The following is a 27,540-nucleotide window of genomic DNA, read 5'->3' on the forward strand; positions in this document are numbered from 1 at the left end:
TGTTGTTATTGTTTGGTTGCCTTCCTTTGTTGTCTTATTTGGCTTTGCCTGGTTTTTGCACTTATTAATGTATCTGCATGTCTATCAAGATAAGATAGGCAGGATAAATAATTCAGAGATGAAAAGAATGGGACCAATGGTTCTGGGGGGGATACAGGAGAAGGGGAGGTGTGAGAAAAGAAGGTGGGGGGACCAACCCAGGGACAAGAGAGCAACAAGTGAACTAAAATCAATGGAAGGAAGGCTGTAGGATGCCTAGTGGGGCTCAATCAAGGACAATGTAGCAGCGAGGAATTACTAAACCCAAATGAAGGCCGAACATGATGGTGGGACAAGAGGGAAGTGAAAAGGAAGTAGAGGAAAGAACCAGGAGGCAAAGGACAACAAAGAGAGTAGAGATACCAGGAGGGGTAGGGGGTGTGGGGGGAGAAAGAGGGAATCAATCACAAGGAACCAACATAGAACCCCCTCCCAAGGGGACAAATAATGCAAAAGTGGGTGAGGGGTGATGGAGGATGATGTAAGATATGGAAAAAATAATCTATAACTTATCATGGGTTTGTTAGGGAGGGAAGGAAAAAAATGAGGAGCTGATACCAAAGGCTCAAGTAGAAAGAAAATGTTTCGAAAATGATGATGGCAACATATTACAAATGTGCTTGACACAATGGATGGATGGATGGATGAATTGTGATAAGAGCTGTACAAGCCCCAAATAAAAGTATTTAAAAATAAAAATAAGCAGCTCAGTGAAAACATGGGCAAGGACTTGAGCAAATAGGATAGTCAAATGGCCCACACGCGTATGGAGATGCTCAGCATCACTAACCGTTGGAGAGGTGCAGACCAAAATCTAAAGGAGCTATTGTCTCACTCCCCCCCCCCCAGAATCATTTGGCAACAGTCAAACAAACATTGGGCAAGGACCAGAAAAACAAAGAAACAAACAGAAAACAAGAGGCGTTGACAAGATTGTGAAGACAGGAGAAGCCTCATCCGCTCCTGGTAGGAATGTAAATGGTGCAGACACTGAAGACAGTCGTTTGGTGGTGTCTCACAAACTGAAGATCCAGACATCCCAACTCTAGGGTTCTTCCCAGAAGAAGGGAAGGCGGGGATGCAAACAGAAACGTGTCCAGCAATGTCCACTGCCGCACTTTTTGTCACAGTCAAAAAGTAGAAACAACTACAATGCTCTTAAACAGAGAAATAAACAAGCTGTGGTATATATACTCTCAGCCATAAAGAGACATGGGGTTCTAATAGATGTCACAACAGGGTGAACCTAGAAAACACCGTGCTGAGTGAAATAAGTCCGTCACAAAAGGACAAACATGGTTTGACCTCATGGATATGAAATAAGCTTATATAGAGAAGCCAAACATTGTTAGTGGTTACCAGAGGTAACTAGGAGGAAAAGAAAAGGGTGAGTGTGTGTGTGTGTGTGTGTGTGTGTGTGTGTGTGTGTGTGTGTGTGTGAAGGAGCACTGGGTTTATGGAAACAGTGTAAAGAGAAGGGGGATTGTGTGTCTGTGTGTGTGTGTGTGTGTGTCTGTGTGTCTGTGTGAAGGAGCCCTGGGTTTATGGAAACCGTGCAAGTAAAGAGTTCTACCCTCTGCAGTGCTGTGTCTTTCTCTGAATCTTGGAGTGCGGTCCACTCTGAGCTGGCTCCTCCTGGAAGCACTGAGGAGGGAGAGCAAAGGCAGGAGGGGTGGCTGAAGGGCAGACTAGTCGGCAGAATCGTATTTATTTTATTTAAAAGATGGCTTACAATCAGAGGTGGAATGATTGGGTAAGCATAGAAGAGTTGCACAACTTAAAGAATGTAATCCCTGCCACTGCATTAACTAAAGATGCAGAAATTGTTGAGCTATATATTTTCTTTTTTTTTTTTAAACATTTTATTAGGGGCTCATACAACTGAGCTATATATTTTCATCTCAGTAATTTTTCCCTTTTGAGCCATTTTAAAGTTGTTTCAATTTTTAATATTTTCTGCTTTCTCTTTTTCCAATATTTCATTGTTTTACAATTTTATCTATTTATTATTTTTTAATCTTTTTTTTCGCTTTTCTTTTTTTTAAATCATTTTATTAGAGGCTCATACAACCCATCACAATCCATACATATATCAGTTGTGTAAAGCACATTTGTACATTCATTGCCCTCATCATTCTCAAAATATTTGCGCTTCACCTAAGCCCCTGGCCTCAGCTCCTCATTTTTCCCCTCCCTCCCAGCTCCCCCCTTCTCAAAATTTTTTTAAATATAGTGGAGAAGAGGCGGACGTTGGAAAGATGGCCATGTGAACATGGAAGCAGAGGTTGGAAGGATGCATCTAGAGTCTAACGATACCAAAGGTTCCCGGAAATCACCAGAAACTGGAAGACGCAAGAAGAGTCTTCCCCTAGAACCTTCGGAGGAAACCTGGTCCTGCTGATAACCTGATTCTGGACTTCTGCCCTCCAGAACTGTGAGCGATTAAATTTCTGATACTTAAAATCAACTTAAGTTTTTTTATGTGTTTTTTTTTAGATTCTGCGGACAAACTATGCCCCCTTTCCTCCATCAGTCAGCCCTTCACTCGTCCTTCGCACCCGCCTCGGTGCTGGGAGTAAATTCTGACCTCGTGCAGGGCTGGTCTCATCCCCCAAATCTCAGAAATTGTGGACTTCAGAAGAGTGAACACGCTACACAACCCCTGGGTTGGGGGGAGATGACTGCAGAGAAGAGGAAAAACTGACGTAGAAAGTGACCGGATCCAAACAAGAACCTGTCCTGAGACTGTGGCTTAGTACCACCCTCACAGAGAGTAGAGAGCTTGAATCTGGCCCAGAGCGTCCCTCTCTGTGTCACCCCGAACTGAGTTCCCTTGTGACCGGAGTCGCTCAGCCTACAACAGTAGCAAGAGGTGGCCAGGGTGCCAACGGCTGGGAGGAGTTGCTCAGCCAAACCCCAGAGACCTGAAGAGTGAGTCGCGGGGCCCACTCAGATCATGTCAGAGAGCAAGAGAGAGGAACTGGGGTTTGCGACTCCTGTGGCTTTGACGGTTTCCTGTGTCAGCAAGGCTGCTGTACAGAAAGAAAGAAATCGCCAAGACGGGAAATGGCGGTGGGGCCCAGGATGGTGCGCTGAGAGCTCGCCCTGCATTCACCTGCTGTCTTGCCCCATCGGGGGCCGGAGCCGAGACCTGTGCAGGAGCTGGATTACTTTCCTGAGTGCCTGGGGTTGAAGCCCGGGACCCGGAGGTAATGGATGAGGAGGATGCTTTTGGGTCTAGGTTTCAGCCTCTGACTTTGGAGGGGATGAGGCCGAAGGAGACAGAGGCGTTGTGTCTGCCACCCTGCCCTGAGCTGAGAAGGAGTAAGAGGCATAGTTTAATTAAGAGTGTCGGCAATCTGGGTAACCAAGAAAGGGTTCAGAGGCATCAGCCATAGCCCAGGGGTCTAGCTTCTGTCTCTCCTCTCCTCTAGCCACTAGATTAAATTAGAAGCAAGTCAAAAGACGTGAGGCTCGGGCTGCCTCGTGACAGAAGCAAGAAGTAAATGGCCTTTTTTGGTTTCCATGCAATCAGGGATGCCCGTAATACGAAGCTGCCATTCTAGCAGCTTAGCTGCAGCCCCTGCCCTGACAGCTCAGGATGAGAAAGGCCAGCAAGTCATCTAATACCTCTGTTGCACACACGGCCGGGAACGGGAAGCAGCAGCAGAGCCTTGGAAAGGCAGGTGAGATGCAGCCGTACTAGGCGTTTGTCTCTGGGGACTGCTCCTTCCATGTTCCAATAAGACCCCATCCCCACAGAAGGAATAGCCAGAGACCCTTCCAGCACCAGGGATAGCAGAAAACGTGGCTAATGAAAGCCCAGTGACCTTTCTTTGAACCCCACACACCCAGTTCCATTTTCCTCTACCGCCCTGCCTTATCAATCAGCCATCTCACATGGCTTCTTGTTTCTAAGCAAGTCACAATGGTTGCATTACTGAAAGCAGGGTATGGCGCCACTCTCGTGTGCCACACCGGATGTGGGTGCCTGAGGACCCAGGAACACTGTCCTAAGGAGCCATTTTACTGCAACTCCACTCTTGAGCAAGAGGCTCCGACATCCACCCCTCTACCATCTGTTTCTGTGCACCCAAGGCAGGGGGTGAGCCCAAAGATTCGTCTCAACTCCCACGACCCCAGCCCCAACTCCACCCCTACTAGCTCATGGGAGGATTCTGAAAAATAGGGGGATTTGCTTCAACTACAAAGCCTGAGGGTAACCGGGGGGCCAGAGGGGGGACTTAGCCCACCACACTAAAAAGAGTGGGATTCAGCCAGGATGAACCCCAATTCTTCACCCTTATCGGTCCTTTTTAGCTAGCCTAATTGAAACGTGATTGTGGCCAGAACACAGAGAAACTCTTTGCTTTGCGGGCCAGACAAGCCAGAGAAGCCCATTTTATTTCAAGGTGAGGCTAGCCTGCCTTCAATCAAAGAGAGAGAGAGGTGGGGAGAATTCCAGGAGTAGCTATTCTTGGTCCTGGGGAAGTGGGAGGTGAGCTTGGGGTCTTTACCTTGTGGCACTGAGTCAAGAATACCCACGTTCAGCTTGGCAGAGGGAACGATTACCTCATTTTCATTACCATCAAAGGCTAATAGTTATTGTGTGCTACATGCCAGGTGCTTCGTGCGCATTTTTTCATGTAAGCCTCAAACCCCACTAGGTAGATATTAGTTTCATTTGATACATAAGGGAGTTGAGGTTTCGGGAGGTACAGCAGCTTATCAAAACGCAAACAAAGAAAAACACAGGTAGAAGATGACAGAACCAGGATACGAATCCAGGCTGCACCCCAGATTCACTCTGACACCAGGATGGGGCTCTCATGCACCACTGGTGGCAGAATGTCCCCAGTGCTGTGGCGTAGGGATGCCCCTAGCACGGTTCTGGACATGATGTGCAAATATCATGCCTGAGTCTCCTTCACTCTTTAGAATGGATGGACCTCTCCAATAGTTGACTCTGTTTTTCCATTAAAAATTTAAAAAAAGATGTGGTGAGTGAAAAACCAAGAGACTCCCACGGAGTAGGGGTGAGAAGAGAAGTCTGAAGCAAGGAGACAGCCATTCAGGGATGATACCGAGAGACCCGACATTGCCAACTTCCCAGTTCTGCTCGGGGTCAGGCCTGCCTGAGACCAGTGTGCCCCTCATGCTCTGGAGGGACGGCCAGCCATATGAGAGCACCCAGGTCTCTAAGACCCCTTGGAAGCAGGGACGATGTCCCACTCCTCATGCTGGGCAATGGAGTAGCATCATCACAGAGAGAGCAAACGCCCTGCAGAGAATGCCAGGGCAGCCCACGTGTGAGAAAGGGACAGAGAGGCAGGTACCTACTGAGTCTGGTTGGCCTATCAAGGAACATGAGCACTCCCACCTGGAGAATACCTGGTGGTGGCTGAAGCTAAGATTCCCTTCCTGTCCTGGCCAGGGATCAAGGTTCCCAGGGTAGGGATGGGGAGAACCCTCCAGTGGCTTCAGCACAGAGGTCCCACGTCCTTCACAGTTGTGGGCTGACTGACTTCAGCCATGACTGGAGGACAGAATTCTCAGGGCTCAGGACCCAGCTCACTCAAGTCCACCCCAAGTCACCAGAGGCATCGGGGTGCACTAGAAAATGGGCACCTTTGTAGACGGTAGGCGGAGAGAGTAGGACAGAGGGAAAGGCAGAGAGACGGAGGAGCTCAGGGTTTGAGTGCTATGAATGGTGGAAGGTGAGCCCATGCAATGAGCCCCCGCGTGTGGCCTCTCTCTCCATTGAGTTCGGGTCTCCGAAGACTGTGGGTTACTGGCTATTGTTCTTATTTGGGGATTTTGTTTGTTTGTTGATCAGACCTTCGTAAAGGTATAATTCATGTGGTTACTGATTTTGATGGGCCCAGGAAGATTTGTGGGCTAAGGAAAAGAGTCTTGGGAGCAGCCTTTGCTCTGACAGGGAAGAGTTCTAGAGAGAAAAACGAACAAACCAGAACCCTCAGTTGGGAGTGGCATGAGCCAGGAGCTCTGAAATTACGTATCAGCAGCACTGGACGTGTGGTTGGTACTCGGCCAATACTGATCTGATCTGGTGCTGAGAGTCAGAGCCCAGTCCTCGGCTGGGAGTGGGATGTCAGTAGGCTGATTTCAGAGCTCCAAGATGGTGGCAGTAGGGTGAGCTCTTCCTCCCCGCCAGTCATGCCCGGGACTAGACTCACAGGCTAGGCATGAAGGCTCAAGATGACAGCAGTGGGTGCTGGTCACCTACCAGCCACATCCCAGGGTGGAATCTGGTTCTCTCTCCAGGCCTGGAGAAGAGTCATTCACCTATTTTAGTAACAAGGTAGGCCAAGAGAACATTAATGATGCTGGCTTTTCTTCTAGATTGTGAGCCCCAAAAGTATAGCCAGCGAGTTGGTCCCAACGCCCAGGAGCTCTGTAGACCACAATTTAAAACAACTGTTCCTCGGTGATTGTCAAAACCGTAATTCTTCACTGGAACACACAAGCCTCATTTTTCAACCAAGGAGAGGCTGGTGGGTTTAAATCACTCACCTGTGGTTCACAGTCCACCTGGTCACCCCCTACCCCACTATACCCCTCTCCCACATCCCTAGATGGTGAGAAGAGACAAATTTAACTGGTTCTTTAGGAATAGGCCTTGAACAACCCCAACCAACACCATCCAAAAGGTTAAAAGCACATTATGCTCTTTATCATTTCCTACATCCCGACTTAGAGGCATGGTGAGATCCCAGTCATGGGGGAAGTGGTGCCCTTCTCCCTTTATAAAGTGAGAGACACATGCTAAATAAAAGCAAGATTGCCAGGGCCTGACATCCAATACGACACCATCAACCCACACATATGGAATGCTTTGCTATTTCTGCCCCCCTTGTCTGTAGAGGCAGTACTTTTTCTGCCCATCTTCTGACCCCTCCCCTTCTCCTCCCTCTTGCCATCTGGCAGATCCAGGCAGCTATTCCAGGAGCTGGAATCTAAGCACAACAGGTGCTCGGAGGTCATCATGCTCAGCCCAAGCGTCAGGCCCTCCCCTGGCTTGGCCTGGTGGGCTGAGAGCTACGAGGCGAAGTGGCAACGCCGACAGGAGAGCCGGGAGAGCCGCTGCTGCCGCCCGAACAAGACCACTTGCCACCAGGTGGGGAAGGCAATGAGGACCCGGCAGAGAGAGCAGTACAAGCAGGCTCGGCAGAGGCAGTTCTTCAGGAGAAGGAACCTGGAAGTGGAGGAGAAAGGCAAGACGCGGGGTTCCCAGGCTCGAGAGCAGCATCCCTGCAGGAGACCAGGACAGACAAGTGACCTCAGTGCCTCCTCATCCAGTGCCAGCAGGAGTTCGTCCCCCAGACACCAGGTGGGCCATGTCAAGGGGCATCCTGCCCTGCAGTGTGGGAGGAGCTGAAAGTCATTAAGACTTGATGTAAACAAAGCCCCTTCTTCCTGCACTGAAGCCGCCATTAGCATTTACAAATTCAAATAGTTTCACGTGTGTCTGTTTCATTATTGTGTCTTTTAGAGGAGAAAAATACCTTTCCAAACAATTTCATAGGTAATATTTAGTTTAACTCAAATTTAAGAAACCTCAACTTCAACACCTACCTTACACCATTCATTCACAATTCAACAGATATTTAGTGGATGTCTATTATAGACCCAGGAGCCCTGGTGGCCCTGTGGTTTAGGTATTGGGTTGCCACAAGGTAGGAGGTTCAGACCCACCAGTTGCCCTGAGGTGGAAAGACTAGGCTGCCTACTCACATAAAGAATTAGTGTTGAAAACCATATGTAGGATAACTGTGAGCTGAAATAGATTCAATGGTAGTGGGGTTTTGGTTTATTATAAACCAGGTAGCAGGACAATTCCCTTAATGCTCTCTCTCTCAGGGTGTGAATGTGCACACGTAAACACACACACACACACACACACACACACACACACACACATTTCCCTTATGTTGCACTCACATAACCTCCCTTTCTCTCAGGCCAATTCCACTAAATCTCAGAGAGGGCCTCATCTGGTCCAGGAAGCCAGGCTGCCTCTGTTCTCTATGGGCCTGTGTGAGATGATAAATCTGAGAGTGTGAACCTCCTAGAGGACCCTCTAGGGTGGCCTGGGAAGAAGCAGTGTTGGCAACAGAGCAGGGTGTGCTGAGATGACCTCACCCAACAAGTGATCCGTTGCATCCCGCTCATGTAGTGCGCATGTTGACAGTCGCGATGGGCCTGCCCTTTGCCCTGGGAGAGTCTGGCCTTGAGCTGTTCCCAGGGTAGGCACCCCATCAGGGCTTCACTAGTGGATCTGTTACCACCGGATATCTGATTGAGAAGTTGATCCTGGAGCACTGTCGGGGCCCATCTTAACAGAAAATCCACTGTGTGCTTACTGTTGGAAGGGGGAAAGTTTGCATAAAGAAAGGACAAAAAGTACAATGAACTAAAGGACTCTACTTCTAGCCCATCGGTTATTTAAAATTTCATCATGATTGAGTCCAGCCACATGATTAAATCCCATAGGCATGTCTACGTTTTTTAGGATTATGAATTTGTAAGAAGAAAATATTTTTGTAAAAGGCTACTAAGTTATGGTAAGAACTTCTGTATAACCCCCGGCTCTTCCTCCTTTTCACACAAAACCATGGTGGCTTCCAGTGATGGTGCGCAAGCAGCCCAGGTGTAGAATATAAACAGGGCCTGCACCCTGTTGCCATCAAGTCCATCCCGCAGCACTGCCCCAGAGGGTGCCCAAGGCTGTCATCCTGCCAGTCACAGACTGCCTCATCGTTCTCCTGCTGAGCAGCTGGTGGGTTTGAACCATTGACTTCGTGATGGGCTGCTGAGAGCTCCAGCGGCTGTGCCACTGCCTTGGAAGGAGGCGTCACCCAGGCCTCCTCATGACATAACAGGAAAGTGAGACCCAGAGAAAGTCATGTAGCTGATGAATGCAGGATGTGAAACTTGATCCCCTTCCAACCTAAACCAGCGCTCTTTCCACCCACCATGCTAGCTATTTTAATAGTTGAAACCCAACAAGGCTGCTCATGGATTCTGGAAAGAATAATTGGAGACAATCCAGCTCCCCATTTCCCTGGTCTACTAGCTAAGACAAGGAAAAGCGGGAGCAGGGACAACTCGGATGGGTTCTGACAAGTGGAATTGGTTACTTTGGTTTTCTGAGCCTGAAATAAGCTCATTAATTCATTGTGGTGCAATTAGCTGGAGAATGTTCTTCTAAGAGGGTCCCCTACTTGCTCCCCAGGTAGCAGGGACCAGCTCTGAGGACATTCCAACCCAGCAGCATCCTCCTTCAGATGACCAGAGGGATGTAGCTGACCACCTCTTCTTACAGACTCGGGATCTTCCACCTCACAGCTCTCCCATGAAGAAGCCGCCCAAACACCACCAAGGTAAGAACCAAGGCTCCTCGGATGATATGGCCTGCGGTCAAATGTGCATGCCCCCATCCCCCGCCTGTCCTCACTTTCTCTGAGAAGGGCCTCTAACTCAGCGCATCCTCCTTCTCTCAGGCACTCAGACCAAGACAGAAGAAGCACAGCTAACAATCAAGAATGACGCCAGTCAGCAAACCAAGTGAGTAACTCACTCGGATCCCAGCACCCTTCCATCCCAACCATTACTCTGGTACTTAGTGTCAAAGCCCTTTTTAACATCCCACCCAGCAGGTAAAGGAGTCTCCGGGAGTGCTGTCTGGTAAGTGTTGGGCTGGTAACTGGAAGGTCTGCAGTTCAAAGAACTTGAGATCATCTGGTCCCATAGGGATTCACAGCCTCAGAAACACTGCGTAGGATCACCGTGAGTCCTAATTGACTCAATGGCAATGGGCTTGGCGTGGGGGCAGGGAAGACCCAGCTAATGAAGGACCACAAAGAATTTCTATGTCACCTTAATTAAGAAAGAGGAAGCCTTCTCCACTGTTGCCTCTTCAGATGAGACTGAGAAAGAAGCTTGTCTCGTGGGTGCATCCCCATCCTCTGTTTTCTTTTCTTCTTAGTTATGGAGTTGCAGTTCTGGATAAGGTAAGAGAGCCCTTACTTGGCAGGGGTTGAATGAGTTGAGAGCTAAGTGCTGACTTTCTAGACTTCCACAATAAACTCAGGCTGGGATGGAAGATGATCTTCCTGCAGGGCAAGGGGTACTGAGCATAGACATGGGGGCCTAGAGGGACCTGCCAGAGCTAAGACAGAAGATGCCCCCACTGCACAAGACAACCCAGGCTCTGCTTCCATGTTTCCGGGTTTCATAGTACTGATTATCTTTGATACCCTTTTTCTTTCTTTCCAGGAAATCATCCAGCTTTCTGAGTACCTCAAAGTAAGGGAACTGTGAGTTTGCCCTCCTGCCCTTCCATTCACCTCCCTTCCTTCTCCAGGTTAACTTTGTGGACTTATATTTCACCCCCTGCCCCCACCCCAGGAGGCCCTACAACGAGAACTAATCTTAAAACAGAAAATGGTGATTCTCCAAGACCTACTGTCCCACCTAATTCAGGCCTCTGACAGCTCCTGGAAGGTAAGGGGATGAAATGTTTGATCGAGTCTTCAGGGGCTTCTAAGTATATCCAATTCACCGTCTTTCCAAAGCATCTCAATGAGAATGGGTGTCTTAGGCCAGGTTGACTAGAGAAACAAATCCAGTGACATTCAGATATGTGTGTAAAAGAGAGCTTTATATTAAGAAGTAATTATACACCAAACAAAAATCCAAGCCAATCCATATCAAGTTCATAACTCCAATGCTAGTCCATAAGTCCCTCTTCAGACTCACACAACCACCTGATGCAGAATGCAGGACCATCACTGGTTGGTGGGAGCAAAGTCTTGTGGATCCAGTAGCAGTGTCGGCATCACAGGGCTCTGGCAGTTCCTAGTGTGGCTCTTCAACAGGAAGAAGGTGAAGTCAGAAAGAGAGAGAGAGAGGAAGTTCTCAGGATCTTCCTTATGAGAAGGCCCCACCCACCAGGAAGTACCATGGGGCTATGACCTGGTTGACAGGCTAGACTCCACACCTACACTTTTATATCTTAAAGTTGACATGAAATTATGAAACTACCACAAGGGGTTTTCTCACTGCTATGGAGTGGGCTGGGAAGAGGCAGGAGGTGGGAGGGTGGTGCTAAGACCTACAGGCTAAACTCTCTCTCACTCACTGTCACTGAGTTGCTTCTGACTCTTAGCTTCCCTAAAGGACAAGGTAGAGAGCTGCCCCTGTGAGTTTAAGACTGTAACTCTTTTCTGGAAAAGAAAGCCTTATCTTTCTCCCATGGAGCAGCTGGTGATTTTGAGCTGCTGACCACATAACCCACTACACCACCAGGGCTCAGCGGCCCCAGTATATACAGGGGAGAGCTTAGCCAGAGTGGTCATCAGAGAGTGGTGTTACCACAGAGACACAAAGCCAAGAAGAAAAAGCAACAAGAATTCCCATTTTTCAGACTCGTTGGAAGAAGGATGATCCCGAACCGTTATTTTATGATAAGATGTCAATGAACTTATATATATATGAGATTTGCACCAAGTCAGCCTATGCTCGCTCTCCACCTAGGCCAGAGTGTCAGAATGGGAAGAGACACTAGAAATCACCTGGTCTGACCTCTTAGTTGGCAGATGAGGAAACTGGGTCTCAAAGAGGTCAAGTGACTTGCCCGAAGTCACACAACTAGATAGTGGAAGAAATAGGACCAAACTTCAGGCTTCTTGATTTTAGTCCATTCTTGCAACAAAACTCGTTGATCATATTCTCTATACCGAGCACTAGGCTAGCACTAGAAATAGTGAGATGAATTAAACAGTTCCTGCTTTCTTAGTGAACATGTGGTTTTGTAAGGGAAACAAATAATAATTAGAGATGAGAAACGAAAGCTAGGCTGCCAGAGTATAGTAGACTACAAGTATGAATGAATATTCCTGGAGCAGAGAAGAGCCAGGGAAACATTTATGGTTACATAAGTACTTGCCAAGTAGACATGGAAACAGGGAGAGTCTTCTACACAGGGGACACAGCCCGGCAAAGACCCAGAGGCATGATGCCATCAAGTGCAGCCAGCAGTCCTCCAATTTTGTTAACTTGGGACTCTTCCCATGATAGAATTTACCATACTAGAAATTCAAAAAGAAAAATGTAAACATTAGTTTTTAAATTGAAATAAATCCCATTGAATGATAGAAGAAACTACATGTTTTTATAAAGAGAAGTATATTTCTGAAACAAAAAAAAAGTGAGAGAAATGTCATGTTTTTTTTTTCTCTAATTTTGCAAATCTTTATCATGTCTGTCTCTTATTCTGCATTCAAATGGCTGCAATTAAGTGCTTTGATTAATGTATCTGGAGAAACGCTGGTCTTGTAAAGATGGTTTGTTGGGAAAGTCAGGACCTTGAAAATTTCTTGAAAGGGATTTGCGGGTTCCCAAGGACCCCACGTTGAGCACCTGAGCCCAGTCGCTCAGGAAGCTCCATGCAGCGTGAGACCACAAAAGCCAGCAGCGCAGCCATCAAGAAAGCAAGCAGGCAGCGCCACTGCGCTCCGAGAATACCCATCCTACTGGCTGGATGGCTTGTGCTTAGAGAGATGCAGTGGAGCAGGTGGAAAACCAGATGTCTTCAATGATGCTTTTTAGAGTGATGCTTTCCTCACTTCGGTCATTGTAACTGGATGTCGGTGTCCATGGTGGAACCTGCTGGTTGTGCAGAAAGTCATTGTCAGTAGTCAAGTAGGAAGCCTGAGGCAGATAGCTCTATCAGTGATGTCCAGCGTTGAACTAAATTGAGATAGGAAAAGCAAAATAAAACAGTGGTCACCGAATGGATAGAGAACAATGGTAGTGCTGTGATCAAGCTCACCTGTCAGTTAACCAAAAGACTGGCTGTTCACTCACCAGCTGCCCCAAACGAGAGAAAGGAGGCAGTCTGCTTCCCTAAGATTCTCAACCCCAAACACCTCACTGCCGTGTAGTTGATATCAACTCTAGTGGCCCCATAGAACAGTCAAACTGCACCCTGTGGATTTCCTAAGACTGTAAATCTTCACAAGAGGAGAAAGCCTTGTCAATCTCCCACAGAGCTGCTGGGGGTTTCGAACTGGTGACCTTGCAGCTAGAAGCCCAATGCATAACTCACTATACCCTTGCAGCCTTGAAACCCCTATGAAGCAATTCTCTGTCCTGTAGGGTTACTATGATGCAGAACTAACGTGACCACAGTGGCTATTAATGGAGTCTAGTGACCACATGTGTGTGAGAGACTGTGTCCAGGGGATTTTCTTTCTTTCTTTTTTAGTGTGCTTATAATATTTATTCATTCACTTCATAAAACTCATTATACTTTTGATGAAATACTACATTTTTATTCTTTTTAAAAAAATCATTTTATTGGGGGCTTGTACAACTCTTATCACAATCCATACATCAATTGAATCGGGTACGTTTGTACATATGTTGCACTCATTCTTTTCTAGACATTTACTTTCTATTGAGCCCTTGGTATAAACTCTCCCCCTCTCCCCTCCCACCCTCATAACCCCTCGATAAGACTGTACATTTTCATTTCCCACACCAACTGCTGTCTCCCTTCCCCCATGTTTTCTGTTGTTCTTCTCCTTGGAGGAGGGGTGTATGGTTATGTGTCGAACATTGTGATCGGTTCCCCCTTTCTCCCTTCTTCTCCAGAACCATCTTCCCCCTACCGTTCTGGTATCACTATTCCCACTCCCTTTCCTTCCTGGATTCTATGTGTCATGAGCTCCCATTCCTTTCTATACCTGTGTACATGTTCCGGTCTAGTCTGAATTGAGAAGCCACACTAGGGTCATGGTAGTGGGGGGGGGGGTGAGGAAGCCTCAAGGAACCAGAGGAATATAGTGTGTTTCATCGATGCTTTACTGCACCCTGGTGACTCATCCCTTCAGTGGCCCCATGGTCTACAGCCCCCCTCGTTCTCAACAGTGTTTTTTGTTTGTTATATCTCTGCTGATACCTATTACCGGGTCCCTATGACTCCTCATGATCGCACCGGCAGTGTGCTTCTTCCATGTGGGCTTGTTGTTTCACTGCTGTGTGGCAGCTGGTGTAACTGCAAGCCTTCAAGAGCTCCATGGGGTTTTCAAAGGCTGACTTTTCCCAAAGTAGATCACCACCATGCCTTTCTTCTGAGATGCTGTGGGAAGACTTGAACCTCCGATCTGCCTGTTAGCAGGCAAGCCGTGTTAACTCTTTGAGATACCCCAGGGCTCCATATCAAGAGACTTTCACTCATTTATTGGATAGGTAGTTAGTAAGCCTCAACTAGGTGTGTGGCCTTGTGCTATAGGGGCAAAAATTAATAGGATCTTTGCTCTTAAAAGATTCACAGTCTAGCTAGGATGAAAGAGGCACGTAAAAAATAAACTCACTGCCATCAAGTTATAGTGAACCCCGGTAGGTTTCCGAGAGTCTTTTCTCCTGCAGAGCTGCTGGTAGTTTAGACTGTCGACCATAAGGATCACAGCCCAACACGTAACCACCACTAAGCCACCAGGGTTCCTTAAATAATCAACCGAATCAGTCTAATAAAGGTGTAAGAGCTAGGTATAAAAATGTTCCAGGGAAAAGAGAAGGGAGCCGTGATCCTCCCTAAGGTGGCATAGGGAAGGTTCCAAAGGAAAGAGGTCCCTTTCCCTGGGTCTTCCAAGATGGCTATGAGTTTGCTGACCCAAAAGGAAGAGTGATAACAGGGGAGAGAGAGCAACAAGGAGAGTTTTGAAGGTGAGAGAATCAGGTGGTGTACTGGTGACAAAGTGACAGTTGGTTTTAAGTGATCCATAAGGTTGGCAGTTCAAAACCACCAGCTCCTCTTTGGGAGAAAGACAGGACTTTCTACTCCCATAAACTGTTACAGAGGCAGTGGTATCTTGTCTTAGCAAAGCACTGGGGGCAGCAGTGTGTGGCTAAAACATGTCAGGGAAGAAAAGAGGAGAGACCAGAGGGGACTTCAGACAGTCTCTAGAATTATACCATTTGAACATTTCTGTTGAATGCAATGTCTCAAGTTTAAACAACAATGTACAATCCCTTATTAAAGGATGGCGGTGGTGGAATCAAATGTATACATTCAAGGGGACTTCAAAAATTCTTGAGAAAATGCAACTGAGAGATAATGGAATGTTCCACTGTTTCATGGGAAGAAACACTGCTGATACTAGCAATAAGCAGGGTAGCAAGGGAACTCAGCCTTGTTCCAGTTTGAAATTTAGAGTCTGGTCCATCCTTAGAAGGAGCATAGTGGATGTCAATGATGTTGCATTGAAAGCAAACGAGCAGATGCGGCTGCCAGGTTCTCTGGCAACAATGACGACCCCGCCTTCAGGTGGGTGGAAGTTCTCCTGATACGATGAGGGGTAAAACAGAACCAGTCTGAATGATAGCTGGCCTAGTGGGCCCAGGGAGGAGTATTACGAGGTATGTCTGAAGGGGTTGGCTTCACCTCCACAGCCCAGGCGGCGGACAGAAGTTGCTGGCTGTGGTTTTCTCCCTCCGTTCTTCCCATCCCTCCCAGAACCCACTCACCCTTCTCGACTTCCTCCTCTTCATCAACACCCAGTTTCCTGTTTTTAAGAAAAACCGTCTCAGGCGTTTCAGTTGAGAGCTCTGGCTTCCCCCAGAGCAAGACAACTCAACTCCCTCCCCATCCCTGAAAGCCTCAACTTAAATGAAACGGACAGCCCCCGTCTGCGGTCTTTAGAGAAAATTATTTGAAGAATGTGGCCAGAAATGGGGCTGTGACATGCAGCCTGGTGCAGGTCTTTATTTCTTCCATGTGGCTTCCATGGTTTGACTCTCCAACCTCACATGCAGAGCTGCTGACCACAGACGCTTGATTAGAACCCTGAGGATCGGCTCCCTCCTTGGCCTTCGCACCCCAAGCTGGGCCTTTTGGGTGCAGGAGGCCCGGGCGCTGCTGAGGCGCCTCAGCTGGGTCCCGTCAGAGCAGGCACAGCTTGGGCAGAAGAGAAAGCGAGACTCTCAACTTCAAGGGCCGATGGGCCCACTTGCATTCTAAGATCTGCAAAGTGGATTGAGATCTGCAGATGACAACCCAGCGGGGGATTGGCTGCAAGCTGGCCCCCACCTCGGCTAGGGCAGATAGAGGAGCTGTGCGCTGCTTCTGCGGTGAGGAGGTGGTGGTGGTGTTGGTGGAGAACACATCACAGGCAGGGGACCAGCAGGCACCAGCAGGAGCTCGAGCCCTCAGACCAGCACCAGGTGTGTATAGCCTCAGTCTGTGCTCCTAGGTCTTGGTCTCCTGGGTGTGGCTGCCTAGCAGGTCAGACTGGGCTTGTAAAAGTGCCTTTTCTTGCCGACTGTAACACTGGGCTTCAGTGTGGGTGAGCCACCGGGCCCCAAACCAGGAAACTTGCTCCATGCCTCATTTGCAGCAACTTGACTGTGACTTTTCTGCCTAAGCTGGGGAGTCTGGGAAGGCAGAGCTGGGGACAAGAGATTTCGTCAAGCCCCAGACTTGGGTGGCCCTTCATCTGCACTGAAGGGGCTCTCCTGAATTATCTTCTATTGCAACACGGCTGGGAAAGCCATCTACGGTTGGGTTAGACTGCGGAAACAGTTGGGAGAGGCAACATATTGGATGAAAGCCCTACTACAGAATAGGGAAAGCAGAGCTCCAACTTGGGAGGAAATATATCCAGAGGGGGCACCATAGGAGATTGAGGGAAACCTAAGACCGCCTTCTGGAGCTAGTCCGTTTCCTTCCCAAATTATAGCCAAGTGAGCCTTACGCCGGGAGCCTGTGTTTGATCGTCTGGTGCGGTAAGCATTCAGGGGAAGAAAAGTGCATGGAGACATGGAGAACTGAGGTGGGGGCGCCTGGGGCCTGTGGTTGACAAGCAGCAGGCCACTCTGGGGAATGCAGCCGGTTTACCACTTACTCCAAAGCTGAAGACAGTGGACGGCTTTGTCCATCTCCTTTATTTGTTCCAGAGCCCTGCGGCTCCTGGAGCTGCCAAATCCCCGACTCTCCGCGCTCACACACGAGACATGAGGGAAAACATTAAAAGCAGGAAGGCACTTTAAAAAATTATGTTTGGCAGAGCCGGCTGCCTTTTTTGCAAGGCCCAACTGAGTAACACAGGAAGCAGAAAGGGTGGGGGCGCCCCCTGGCTCCCAAGGTTAGAAGAATCCGACAAACAAGATCAAAACAGGAGCTGTGAGATACCACTTCCTGCCTCCCCCACCCCCCCACCCCGGCACCAGGAAACTCACGGAGGGGGCCAAACCTCAGAACAGGCTGCCTCCTCTGCCCCCAGGCAGTTACAGACCGGAAACGATGTGAGCTGGAACCAGTCAGACCTTCAGGCCAAAAGGGGTCGAAGAGCCTCAGGCGGGGGTGGGAGGGCAGTATGTGCAGACCCTAAAAGTGTACCCCTGGACCTGGCTGGGAAAAGCCAGAGAAAAGCAGGAAAACCGCTTCCTGGCCCTTTCTCTGGGAAGCTAGCTCTCATTGCGGGCATACCCCTCCCACCCTGCACACATGCCTACCTTAAATACGACCCACGACACCCTGCACCTGGGAAGGGACAGGGTGAGGGAAGCCCAAAACAGCAAAGAAGTTGGCATCTGTTCAGCTCAGATACTGGAGAACTGAGAAACTGGTAACAACTCTCGTCCAGCCTTGCTCGACCCTGAATCTCAGGGCTGGCCTCACTCTTGGAAAGCCCACAGCACCCTTCTACATGAAACGGACCCTCCTCTCAGGGAAGCTCTCTCCCAGATCCGCCACCCCCAGCCCCCCAACGACTACTTTCCCCTTCGTTTGTTGCTTTCCTAAAGAATGTCTTCGTCTGAAGTCCAGGTTGTGTGCACGTGCATGTGTTGGGGCTGGGGTGTTAGGGGAGGGAATGGCCTGAGGGGAAACCCCCTTTTGCTTTTCAGGGGAAGATCCATGTCCTCACTGGCCAAAGCTGAGAGGAGCTGGGGGTACAGAAGTGTCCGGAAGAGAGAGGCGTCAGGAGGGAGGGAGCGGCCTGGGTAGAAGCGTTTCTACCAGGGCCTCCAACTATGATGTTCTGAGTCATTTAATAGAGAACTTCAAGATACAGAGGCCTTCAGGGACTAGCTTGAGTTTCCTTTTTCCCAGTGCAGAGAAAAAGAAGACCCTCCTCTCCCGAAACATCCTGTGTCACCATTCCTCCCCTCCACATCTGGGAAGAGTTCAGTTCTACAAATACAGAGCACCTACTGTGTGCTATGCCCCATGGGCTGGGATAGAAAGCAAACTTTTGGGCTTGCAGAACTTAAGCCCACTCATTAACTTATCCCTTCTGCTACAGGGGCAGCTCAATGAAGACAAGTTGAAGGGCAAACTGAGGTCCTTAGAAAACCAGCTGTATACCTATACTCAGGTAAGCTTTCTGACAGCTCCAGGCCAGGACCCTAAACTAATGGAGAAGAATGTTGAATGTCAGTCCTACTTTCTAGAAAAGGCATCGGACAGAAGGATTCACACACACCTTCCTACTCACTCATCTCTGGCTTTGCTGTTCTCATTTTGGTCCCCAATTCACCAAAAAGCACTATATTCATCCTCCTCCCTTGTCACCAAAGCACTATATCCATCCTAATCCTCCTTTGTCACAGTGCACCTCTCTTTGTACCAAGCACTTCTCAGCTCCAGGAGAACTTTGAGAGAACGAAAACTGTAAGTAGTGGTCTTTGGTAAGAATTCACACCACCCAGCTAGAACCTCAGAAGTGCCAGTATTTGAACAGATGCGTTAGATGTTATAAGACAATCTTGTAAAATAATTTTCATTCCAGGGACTTTTATCTAGTAGACACTCCAGGAGGATGTAGAAAGGCGGTGGCTCTCAGCATTTCTGTGACATGTTTATCCAGCTTCAGTAATCCCTTGGTCTTGAGCTGCATAAGACAGAATGTAGGAAATCAGCTCGTACACTTAGGAAGTGATGAATCCTTGGCAGATGGGGAGTTGTCAAATGCGATGGAGATTATGATGCACAAACTGACTGTTCACATTTGGAGTTAGATCAGACAAATGTGGCCACACAGTTGAGGTTTTCAGGGGAATAGAGTTTATAGATCATCGTTTTGCTGGACGTGTATAATGTTTTTTCAGTATGACCTGATTTAAAGAGACCAACCTATAATCCCTAATGTCAGTCTATTTGTTTTCAATGGGGAGATAAAGCTCCCCATCAGCCAGCACAGTTAAGTCCACCAACTGGGGCATCCCAGTGAACTCAACCAATAACTCCTGGAGATGGTGTCTAGTGAAACTTCTGAGAACATGAGCCTCGTTCACATTGAGATGCAAATTTCCAGATGACCCTATAACTAAGTAGAGCTTATTTCATGCTGATCCTTAAATTTGGATGATCTGGATTTTGGCTTCCCCCATGAGTACAAAATTGACAGTCAAAGCCATCAGCCTGCCTCCAAAATCCCAGGGCACAAAGATAAAAGGAAGAGGAACAGGCAAGACCCCTAGTGAGCCTGCCAGGCTGTTCTTGGGTCTTTCTTTCTTGGTCTTGAAGCCAAAAGGAATTTAAAAAAAAAAAAAAAAAAAGCAAAGGTATTAAGTGACTGGGGCTTTCTCAAAGCCCTGAATCTATAAAGATAACAAAGATGCTCCCTGCCCTGAAAAACCCTACAATCCAATAAGGAGCCCTGGTGGCACAATGGTAAAGCGCTCTGCTGCTAACTGAACGGTCGGCAGTTTGAGCCCACCAGTGACGGCACGGCAGAAAAGACACGATCGTTGCTCTCGTGAAGATGGCGGATTAAGAAACCCAAAGGGGGCCATTCTCGTCTGTCATATGTGGTCATTAAGAGTTGGAGTCGCTTGATGGCGCCGCAACAGCATCAAGGAGGGGCTCATTTGGGCTTTAAGTAGAAGAGTGATGTCCCTGAGTGGGGCATAAATGTTTTACGTTAGACTATAACGTAGATGTTGGTTCATTTAAACCCACCCAGCAGCACCCCTAGGAAAAGGCCTGGGGATCTGATTCCATTTATATTATATTCAAGAAAATTTGATGGAGTTGTTGTGGTCTCTTAACACCTGGGGTCACTATGAATTTGAATAGACTTGACAACAACTAAGCAAGAAGGGAGGCAGGTGGTTAAAAAATTGGAATAATCGAAGAATAAAAAGAATACTTTTGAACACTAAGGAAGCTACCCAATCCATGATTTGGGAGATAGAGGTTATTAGTCAAGATTTGGCTGAGCTGATGGACACTTGGGCCGAATCTTCAGCATGAGGGAGGGTGGGTAAAGAGGCTGTTGGCAGAAGTCGCTATATGGGCTGCCCCAGAGGTCAAAGAAGTCTGGTGCTTAGGAAATGAACAATCAGCTCACCTTGGCTGGAAGTAACACGGAATGAAAATCTGGGTATGTAAATAAGAGCCATGCCAATGAGTATGACCTTATTCCTTAAGATTTAAGGAGTGACATGATCAGATTTTCATCTTAGAAAGCTCTAGCTACAGAATGGAAGAGTTGAAAGGAAGGCTTGGCCAGACTACTACATTATTGCATATGATCAGAGCCTGAACTAAGGACAGAGCAAGAGAAGGCAGCTATGAGCTGTTAGAGACGTGACTTGACAAGCCTTAGTCACCAGTTGGTTCCTTGGAGGAAAGGATAGGAAGGTCAGGGATGGCTCTCTGGTCGAAGCTTGCGAGACAAGGTGGGCAATGATGCTTGTCACTGGACCGGAAACCTGGGTGCCAGCAGCAGATGGAGAAAGATGGACTTCCGTTCAGAATGTTGGGTTTCAAGCACTATGAAAGGCCGAAGGGACAATGTTTAGCATATCTAGAAAACTGTTTGCCTCCCTTCCCATAGAACCCTGCCCAGCTCTACCATGAACCTGAAGGTCCACCTCGTTACTGGCACCTCTGCCCTTAGGGCAGACCATTTTCTCATCTGTACCCTACCCTAGCTCGGTGTTTGGCACCCTAAATCCCAATGTGTACTTACTGAATGACTTCAAACATACAGAAATACCCCCCCTGGGGGATGAAAAAGGCGCTGTTGGAGATGGAAGACCAGAAAGACAGCTATGAGCAGAAGGCCAAGGAGTCGCTGCAGAAAGTGCTGGAGGAGAAAATGAGTACCGAACAGCAGCTGCAGAGCACGCAGGTATGCGAGGCTGCAGCCTCCTCAAGGCTGGGGGCCCCAGGGGCTGCAGGGCTCCTCTGCAGAGCCTTGGAGCCAGTTGCCCAGTGCCCTGGAGTCCACAAGCAACTCCCTCTCTTCTCTGGTCTCCCTCAGCGGTCCCTGGCCCTGGCAGAGCAGAAGTGTGAAGAGTGGAGGACCCAGTACAACCATCTGCAGGAGGACTGGAGGATCCTGGGGGCCCAGCATAGAGAGCTGGAGAGTCAGCTCCACGTACTTCAGTCCAAACTGCAGGTGACTGGCACTCGGGCTGAAAAAAGACTGCAGGTGCTTGGGGTGGTGAGAGCAACAGCCGCTGGGCTGGGGGCCATGCAGGCAGCTGAGAACACGCAGCTTTCAGTTCCTCACTCACTGCCCACTGGGTATCGGACTCACTGCTCTGGCTCCGGGATCGAATTGTGAGTTTAGCGAGGCTGTGTACACTGCTCATGCAAATGAGGAGGGGTGCATTGGAACAACGACATTCAAGTGGAGAAGGCTGTCTTGGAATACTCATCAGCATACTAATACATCTCCAACCCCTGGCTGTCTGTACCAACCCAGGAGAGCATTCAATTCAGGCTTGCCCACTATTGGCACTGAACAAATGCCACTAACTTATGTATAGGCAAGTATTAACTAACACATCCTGCCAATGTCATTTCTAAGTGATTACAGTAGACCCCAGGCATTCTCAAAGGTTCTGACATTCCCAATCTGGCATTCTCGGGGGCTCGACTTTTCCAATTGGCACGATCTTGGGGACGTTAACTAACCTCTGAATCTCGGTTTCCTAAAATGAAGGTTCTCGTACCTACATGATTGCTGTGAGGACTAGATGAGGTCACTCATACACGGCATGTAGCACAATGCCTGATACAAAGGAGAGGGCTTCAAAATGTCCACGGGAAAATCCCATTTCTCCATGAACTTTTTGCAGCCCGTGTGAGGATTCAACAAGTGGTAGCAACTCTTTTTCATAGATTTCACGTGTCGCTTGGAATTTAGATTTACTGTAAAAGGAAGTCTTCGTCATTTGATTGAAGCCAGGCCCTGCGTAGACTGTTTGATAAGCAGCACGGGGAGTGAGCCTTTTTTGGGGGGAGTGAGCTTTATCACATCAATGATCCTGACTGGCCACGCTGTACCCTCCTCGCAGCCTCACTTTCTTGGTAATCTCTTCTTCCCATCACCCACGAGGCTACTCTTCTATTTTGGAAAATGAGCCTCCCTATGGAACACTATCGGTAGTGCCAGGAGCAGAAATGAAGGGGCAGGAAGACCTCTGGAAGAGTGAGCCCATCCTCTTCGTTTGGAGATTTAGCGAGTTGCCAGGAGGTGTGTCCCTTGTGACTATCGGAAACCTTAGGCGTTGAATGGGAGAAAGACGGGCTCTCTGCTCCCTCAGAAATGTACAGTCTCAGAAACGCTCAAGAGCAGCTCTCCTCTGCCCAGTAGGGTCTCTCTGAATCAGAACTGATGCAACAACAATGAGTTTTGGTTTGAAGCCATAGACGGAGGTACTGCCAAAAAAATCCCAAACATTGCACTAGTTTTCCATTTCCCTGGGAGCCCTGGTGGCACTCTGGGAAAGCCCTGGGCTGCTAATCACTAGGTCATCAGTTCAACCCCACCAGCCCCTCAATGGGAGAAAGATGAGGCTACCTGCTCTTATAATGATTTAGAGTTTTCAGGAAACCTACACAGGGTCACGGTAAGATGGAATAAACTGGGTTTTAATACTTCTTCTGGCACTACTATTGTTACCCCATTTCATGCACCAACACCCAACCTCCAGCCGCACCCTGACCTGCTTTTGTGTTGGCCCCCCTACCTCCCAGGGAGCAGACAGCAGAGACATCCAGATGAATCAGGCCCTGCGACTTCTGGAGAATGAGCACCAGGAGCTGCAGGCCAAGATCGAATGTCTGCAGGGGGACAGAGAGCTGTGCGGCCCGGATACCCAGGACCTACAAGGTGCCCTTCTCCTTGGCAGCGTCAGGAGCAGGAGGGCTCAGAGAGGGGAATGGGGTGGAAAGCAAGGCTTCAGCCTTCCCTTCATGTCCCTGGTTGGCTCTGTCACTTCATTTTGCTGGGAAGGAAAGACAGAAGTGTTTGAATTACTTCAGAATGAACTTGAACCTCACTGCATTAGAGAATCCTATGTTTCAGCCCACTCCTCTGGGCCAGCCCATAGCCGTTCCCCCATCAATCACAAGTAGCCGAGCCACATTCCTAATTTGAAAGGTAAAAGTCGGCTGGAGCACAAGGCATAGCTGAGTGATCTCCCAGTAACAGCCTCTGTTGTGTCAGCTACAGGTGAGGACTAGAGAACCCGTAAATGCAACCCTTAATTCCACTGAACATTGTGGATGTACGTGAAATCCAAGATACCTGGGCTCGGGTTTCCCTCCTTAGAACTGGGGCAAGTGGAAGGGAGAACAGCTTCCATTTGATACATGTCAAAGGCCATGAACAAGATAGCACCTATTGCTAACGGTCCATTCCCAGTGTAGAGCTCACTAAGTCTTGGATCCTTCTATTGTGGTTTGCATTATTTCCTTTTCAGATCAACTAAAGAGGTCAGAGGAAGAGAAACGCACCCTGGTGACCAGAGTACAGGAGATGCAAAGTGAGTGTCCTTTCCAGATTCTGTAAATAAATAGCATCGGTCACGCCTGGGGGTTCTTGGGGCTCCTACCTGACAGAGGGACCCAAGGGAGGAGCTGGGGGCGCAGTCTTTCGTGACTCCTCTGCCGCTCTGGTGGCACTGCCATCGAGTAAACTAACAGAGATGAAAGACAAAACAGGTGCTAGTGATTCTGGAGAGCCAGCTGGGGAAATCTCCCTGTGAAGGTCACATGTGAGCAGACTGGGAACATCTTTGATAAGGAATGTTCTAATCCGGGTTCCGGAAAGCCACTCTTTGCAGTAAACAGACTAGCACAAACACCTTTCTTCTGTTTTCCAACAGGTCTGCTCCAGAATCAGTCCTTGCAGCTTCAGGAACAGGAGAAACTCTTAACAAAGCAAGGTCAGAAAATTTACTACCACAAATTCTAAGACTTTGCTCTTCCCTTGCCTCTGCCTGCCTAGAGGCAGCGAAGGTGGGCAGCACAGACTCTTGGAGTTTCTTCCAGTTCTGGAAGTCTATCAGGGTGTAAGTGTTTTAAGGACAGATCATTTAAGGGCTGACAACACTTTAACTAGTTAGCTTTCTATCCTGAGAAATATAAAGACTGTAAAAAATATATATATATATAGTAAGGACTTTACTCTCTGAAAGCATGTTGAATATTTCAATAAATTGAATTTTAACCCAGAATTTCATGTCAATTTTTATAAACTTGACTTTCCAAATTACACCCAACTCCCCAGCCCAAATAGCCACCTCCCTCTTGGCCCAAAGAGCCTGCTGCCTTAGCTTCCAGAGAAGAATCTACCCCACTACACACAGCGCCTCACTTTTCCTCTACCTGGGGCCTTTTGACATGCGCTCTCCTCACAGTTAGCGGGTAAGATAATGACAAGGCAGAAATTAGTGTCACCTCCTGTGGATAAGAAAATGAATGACTATGGTCAGACAAACTAAGGAGGGAGCTATAACAATTACCCAGAACTTCTGGCTCTAGCTTAGCTTCAAAGACTCCAGTGTCTTTTTAACTCGTGGCTGCTAGACACAAAGTCAGCAGTTCAAAGCCACCAGTCCCTCCATGGCAGAAAGACGCAACTTGCTACTTCTTCCTACTCCCAGAAAGAGTTACAGTCTACAAAAAGAAAAAGGGAATTTCAGCCTTGGAAACCCACCGGGGAAGTTCCCCTCTGTCCTAGGGTTGCTACGTGTTAGAATTGACTGATCGATGGAAGGCTGCCCACATCGAAAACCACCGCTCTGCCAGTGAGTCAGTCCTGACCTCTGCTCACTCGCGCAGTCCATTCCTAGTCACATGGACCCTAGATAGGGTTCCTCCGGAGCCTGTGCATCTGCTGGGAGCAGTCAGCCTCGTTTTCTCCTGAGGAGTGGCTGGTGGATTTGAATCGCCAACCTGGCAGTGAGCAGCCCAGTGCATAACCACAGCTAAGCCCATACCACCATCAGGCTCCTTCCTGAGACTGCAGGGTGACTGAAAATCTATCTTGAGACACATGAATCGGAATTCCAGGGTGTGGTTTGTCAATCTCATGACTTCCAAAGGAGGACAGGAGGAAAAAGAAGCTATAATGAAACAACCAGCAAGCCTCCCTAAAGAGAATGAATGGGACGTATACCCAGAGGTGCATTCCGAAAGTATCTGGCATTAAACAGGACTAGGGAACAAGAAAGGATGGAAGCCTTGCCCTCAGGGGGCTCAAATTCCAGTTCTCTAGGCCAACCTGGATCCCAAGGGGCCAAAGAATTGCATTCCATACAGTCTAGCCAGGTCCCGATTCCTTCCCCAACTCTTAGGGATCCTCACGCAGTGACAGGCCCCTTCCTCAGAGGCACAGGCTGCACTGTCACTGAGAACCTAGCTGCTCTTTTAGATCAACCTTTTGCTGTGTGGAGTCCACAGCCCTCCCATAACGACATGGAGCCTGAAGGTGCAGGGGAGAAAGACTGGGATCTCAGAGACCAGCTGCAAAAGACGACTTTGCAGCTCCAGACCAAGGACAAGGAGGTGAGACGGTGACCTTGGATAGTGAGGGGCTCCCTGGACCAGCAGAGAAAAACCAGTGAGAGCTCAGTACCTACCCCCAGGGACACAGCCAGAGGGCAGGGAGGTCAGAATTCAGGTATCAGTTGTGATTGGATGACCCCAGGGATGTTTGCCTATATAAAAAGTTTTTGCTTTGGATTGACTTATCAACTTTCCCCCTTCCTCTAACAACCCATATACTCAAAGCAGGTTTATCATAAAATAACCAGTTCCCTTGTGGAAAGGCCATCTACATGTAAATACATTCAATAAATATATGAACTCCTCAAAGCTCCTCTTGCCTCGAGTGGGTATCTTAAAAGTTTATGGAGTGTATCGCAAATAGCAGAGTTCTTCCCGCCCACACATTCTCATACAACTTAACTAGTCCCCCAGGAACGGGCTGTCCGCCAGTCCTTTGGGGGCCTGTTGGGCTGTAATTTCCGTTTGGGGCGTCCCCGTTACAAAGCACTCACACATCCAGCATCCCAGAAAAGGGTGGCACCATGATAATGCAAGGCTTAAAAGAACACAACCTAAATCTCTGAGGAAGACTGAGAAGGGAGGCTAGTGGTGAAAACTCCCAAGCATGGGGGTGGAGGCGGGGGGATGTGTGCGTGTGGAGTGCTTCCACAGGGCTGGCTCCCCACCTGCGCTGTCCTGGACAGACTGGTGATGACCGTAGTGGCTTTCTCCTTCTCAGTGCAGAGAGCTCCATGCAGAGCTGGACACCCTCAGTGACGAGTACCTCTCCTGCCTGCGGAAGCTGCAGCACTGTCGAGAGGAGCTGAACCGGGCTCAGCAGCAGCCTCCCAGAGTAAGAGGGCCCTGTCCTCCTAGCGTGCCCAACGTACGAAGGGGAGACTCCTTCAGCTGAGTCTTGCATGTAAAATATAATAATCTATGCCAACATCCGGCTGGCCTACCCCACTCAGCTTGGTCGATACTACCCACCGTGGTGCCAACCATGGGAAGAAACACTGCCTGTGTATCCATGTCCAATTTTCATGGCCCTCTTGAGCACAGAGGAAAAGGCTTCCCTTAGCTAAAGTGTGCAATCATGTCCTTTTTGCCTATTATGAGCATGGCAGCTTGGACAGAAGAGGAGCATTGAGGAAGATGAACAGAGAATAATACCACCTGCTGAGCTGTCCATCCATAGCAGCATTTAACTATCTGGCTCCTGAGGAAGGTGGCTTATGAACCAGTGGTAAAGTGGTTTTATCCCAAGGAATGGGACTGAGAGGGAGACACTGAAGGAAACACCTTTTCCCCTTCATCAGGCCAAGGTCTCCCCATGGGCAGGAATGGGAAGGACACATTCTTTTTGCCACGCTTGCTAGTTCACCTTCTCTTTCTCCCACTCCTCCCTCCCTCCCCAGAGGCAATGTGGCCGGTGGCTCCCGATCCTGATGGTGGTGATTGCTACAGTGCTGGCAGTGTTATTGGCCAACAAGGAGAGGGTGATGATCTAAATAGCTTGTGACAGCTGCCCTAGGTAAAAAGCAGAAGCACAGACTCAATGGGACACTCAGGAAGTCTGGATGATTTTACAGATTATTTCTCCCATCAATTGGAAAGGCAACTTTTGGGGGCTTTATTATTATTTTTTAACATACTGTGAAATAAACATCAACTGACCA

General features: G+C 48.5%; 1 protein-coding gene across 1 annotated transcript; it reads left to right on the top strand.

Annotated features, from left to right (window-relative positions):
* Positions 1–7,045: 7,045 nt before the first annotated feature.
* TRAF3IP3 (TRAF3 interacting protein 3) lies at positions 7,046–27,535 on the top strand. The gene is made up of 15 exons (XM_004699856.2): positions 7,046–7,390; positions 9,296–9,443; positions 9,564–9,627; positions 10,049–10,073; positions 10,339–10,368; positions 10,471–10,566; positions 18,372–18,443; positions 21,066–21,206; positions 21,339–21,476; positions 23,063–23,198; positions 23,791–23,853; positions 24,196–24,255; positions 25,746–25,879; positions 26,601–26,714; positions 27,280–27,535. The coding sequence occupies exons 1-15, from the start codon at positions 7,046–7,048 to the stop codon at positions 27,370–27,372; spliced, it is 1,659 nt and encodes a 552-aa protein (XP_004699913.1). The 3' UTR covers positions 27,373–27,535.
* Positions 27,536–27,540: the final 5 nt, after the last annotated feature.

The sequence above is a fragment of the Echinops telfairi genome, unplaced genomic scaffold (assembly GCF_000313985.2).
Source record: "Echinops telfairi isolate 266 unplaced genomic scaffold, ASM31398v2 ScPeMD7_7424;HRSCAF=8462, whole genome shotgun sequence".
Taxonomy (NCBI): Eukaryota; Metazoa; Chordata; class Mammalia; order Afrosoricida; family Tenrecidae; genus Echinops; species Echinops telfairi.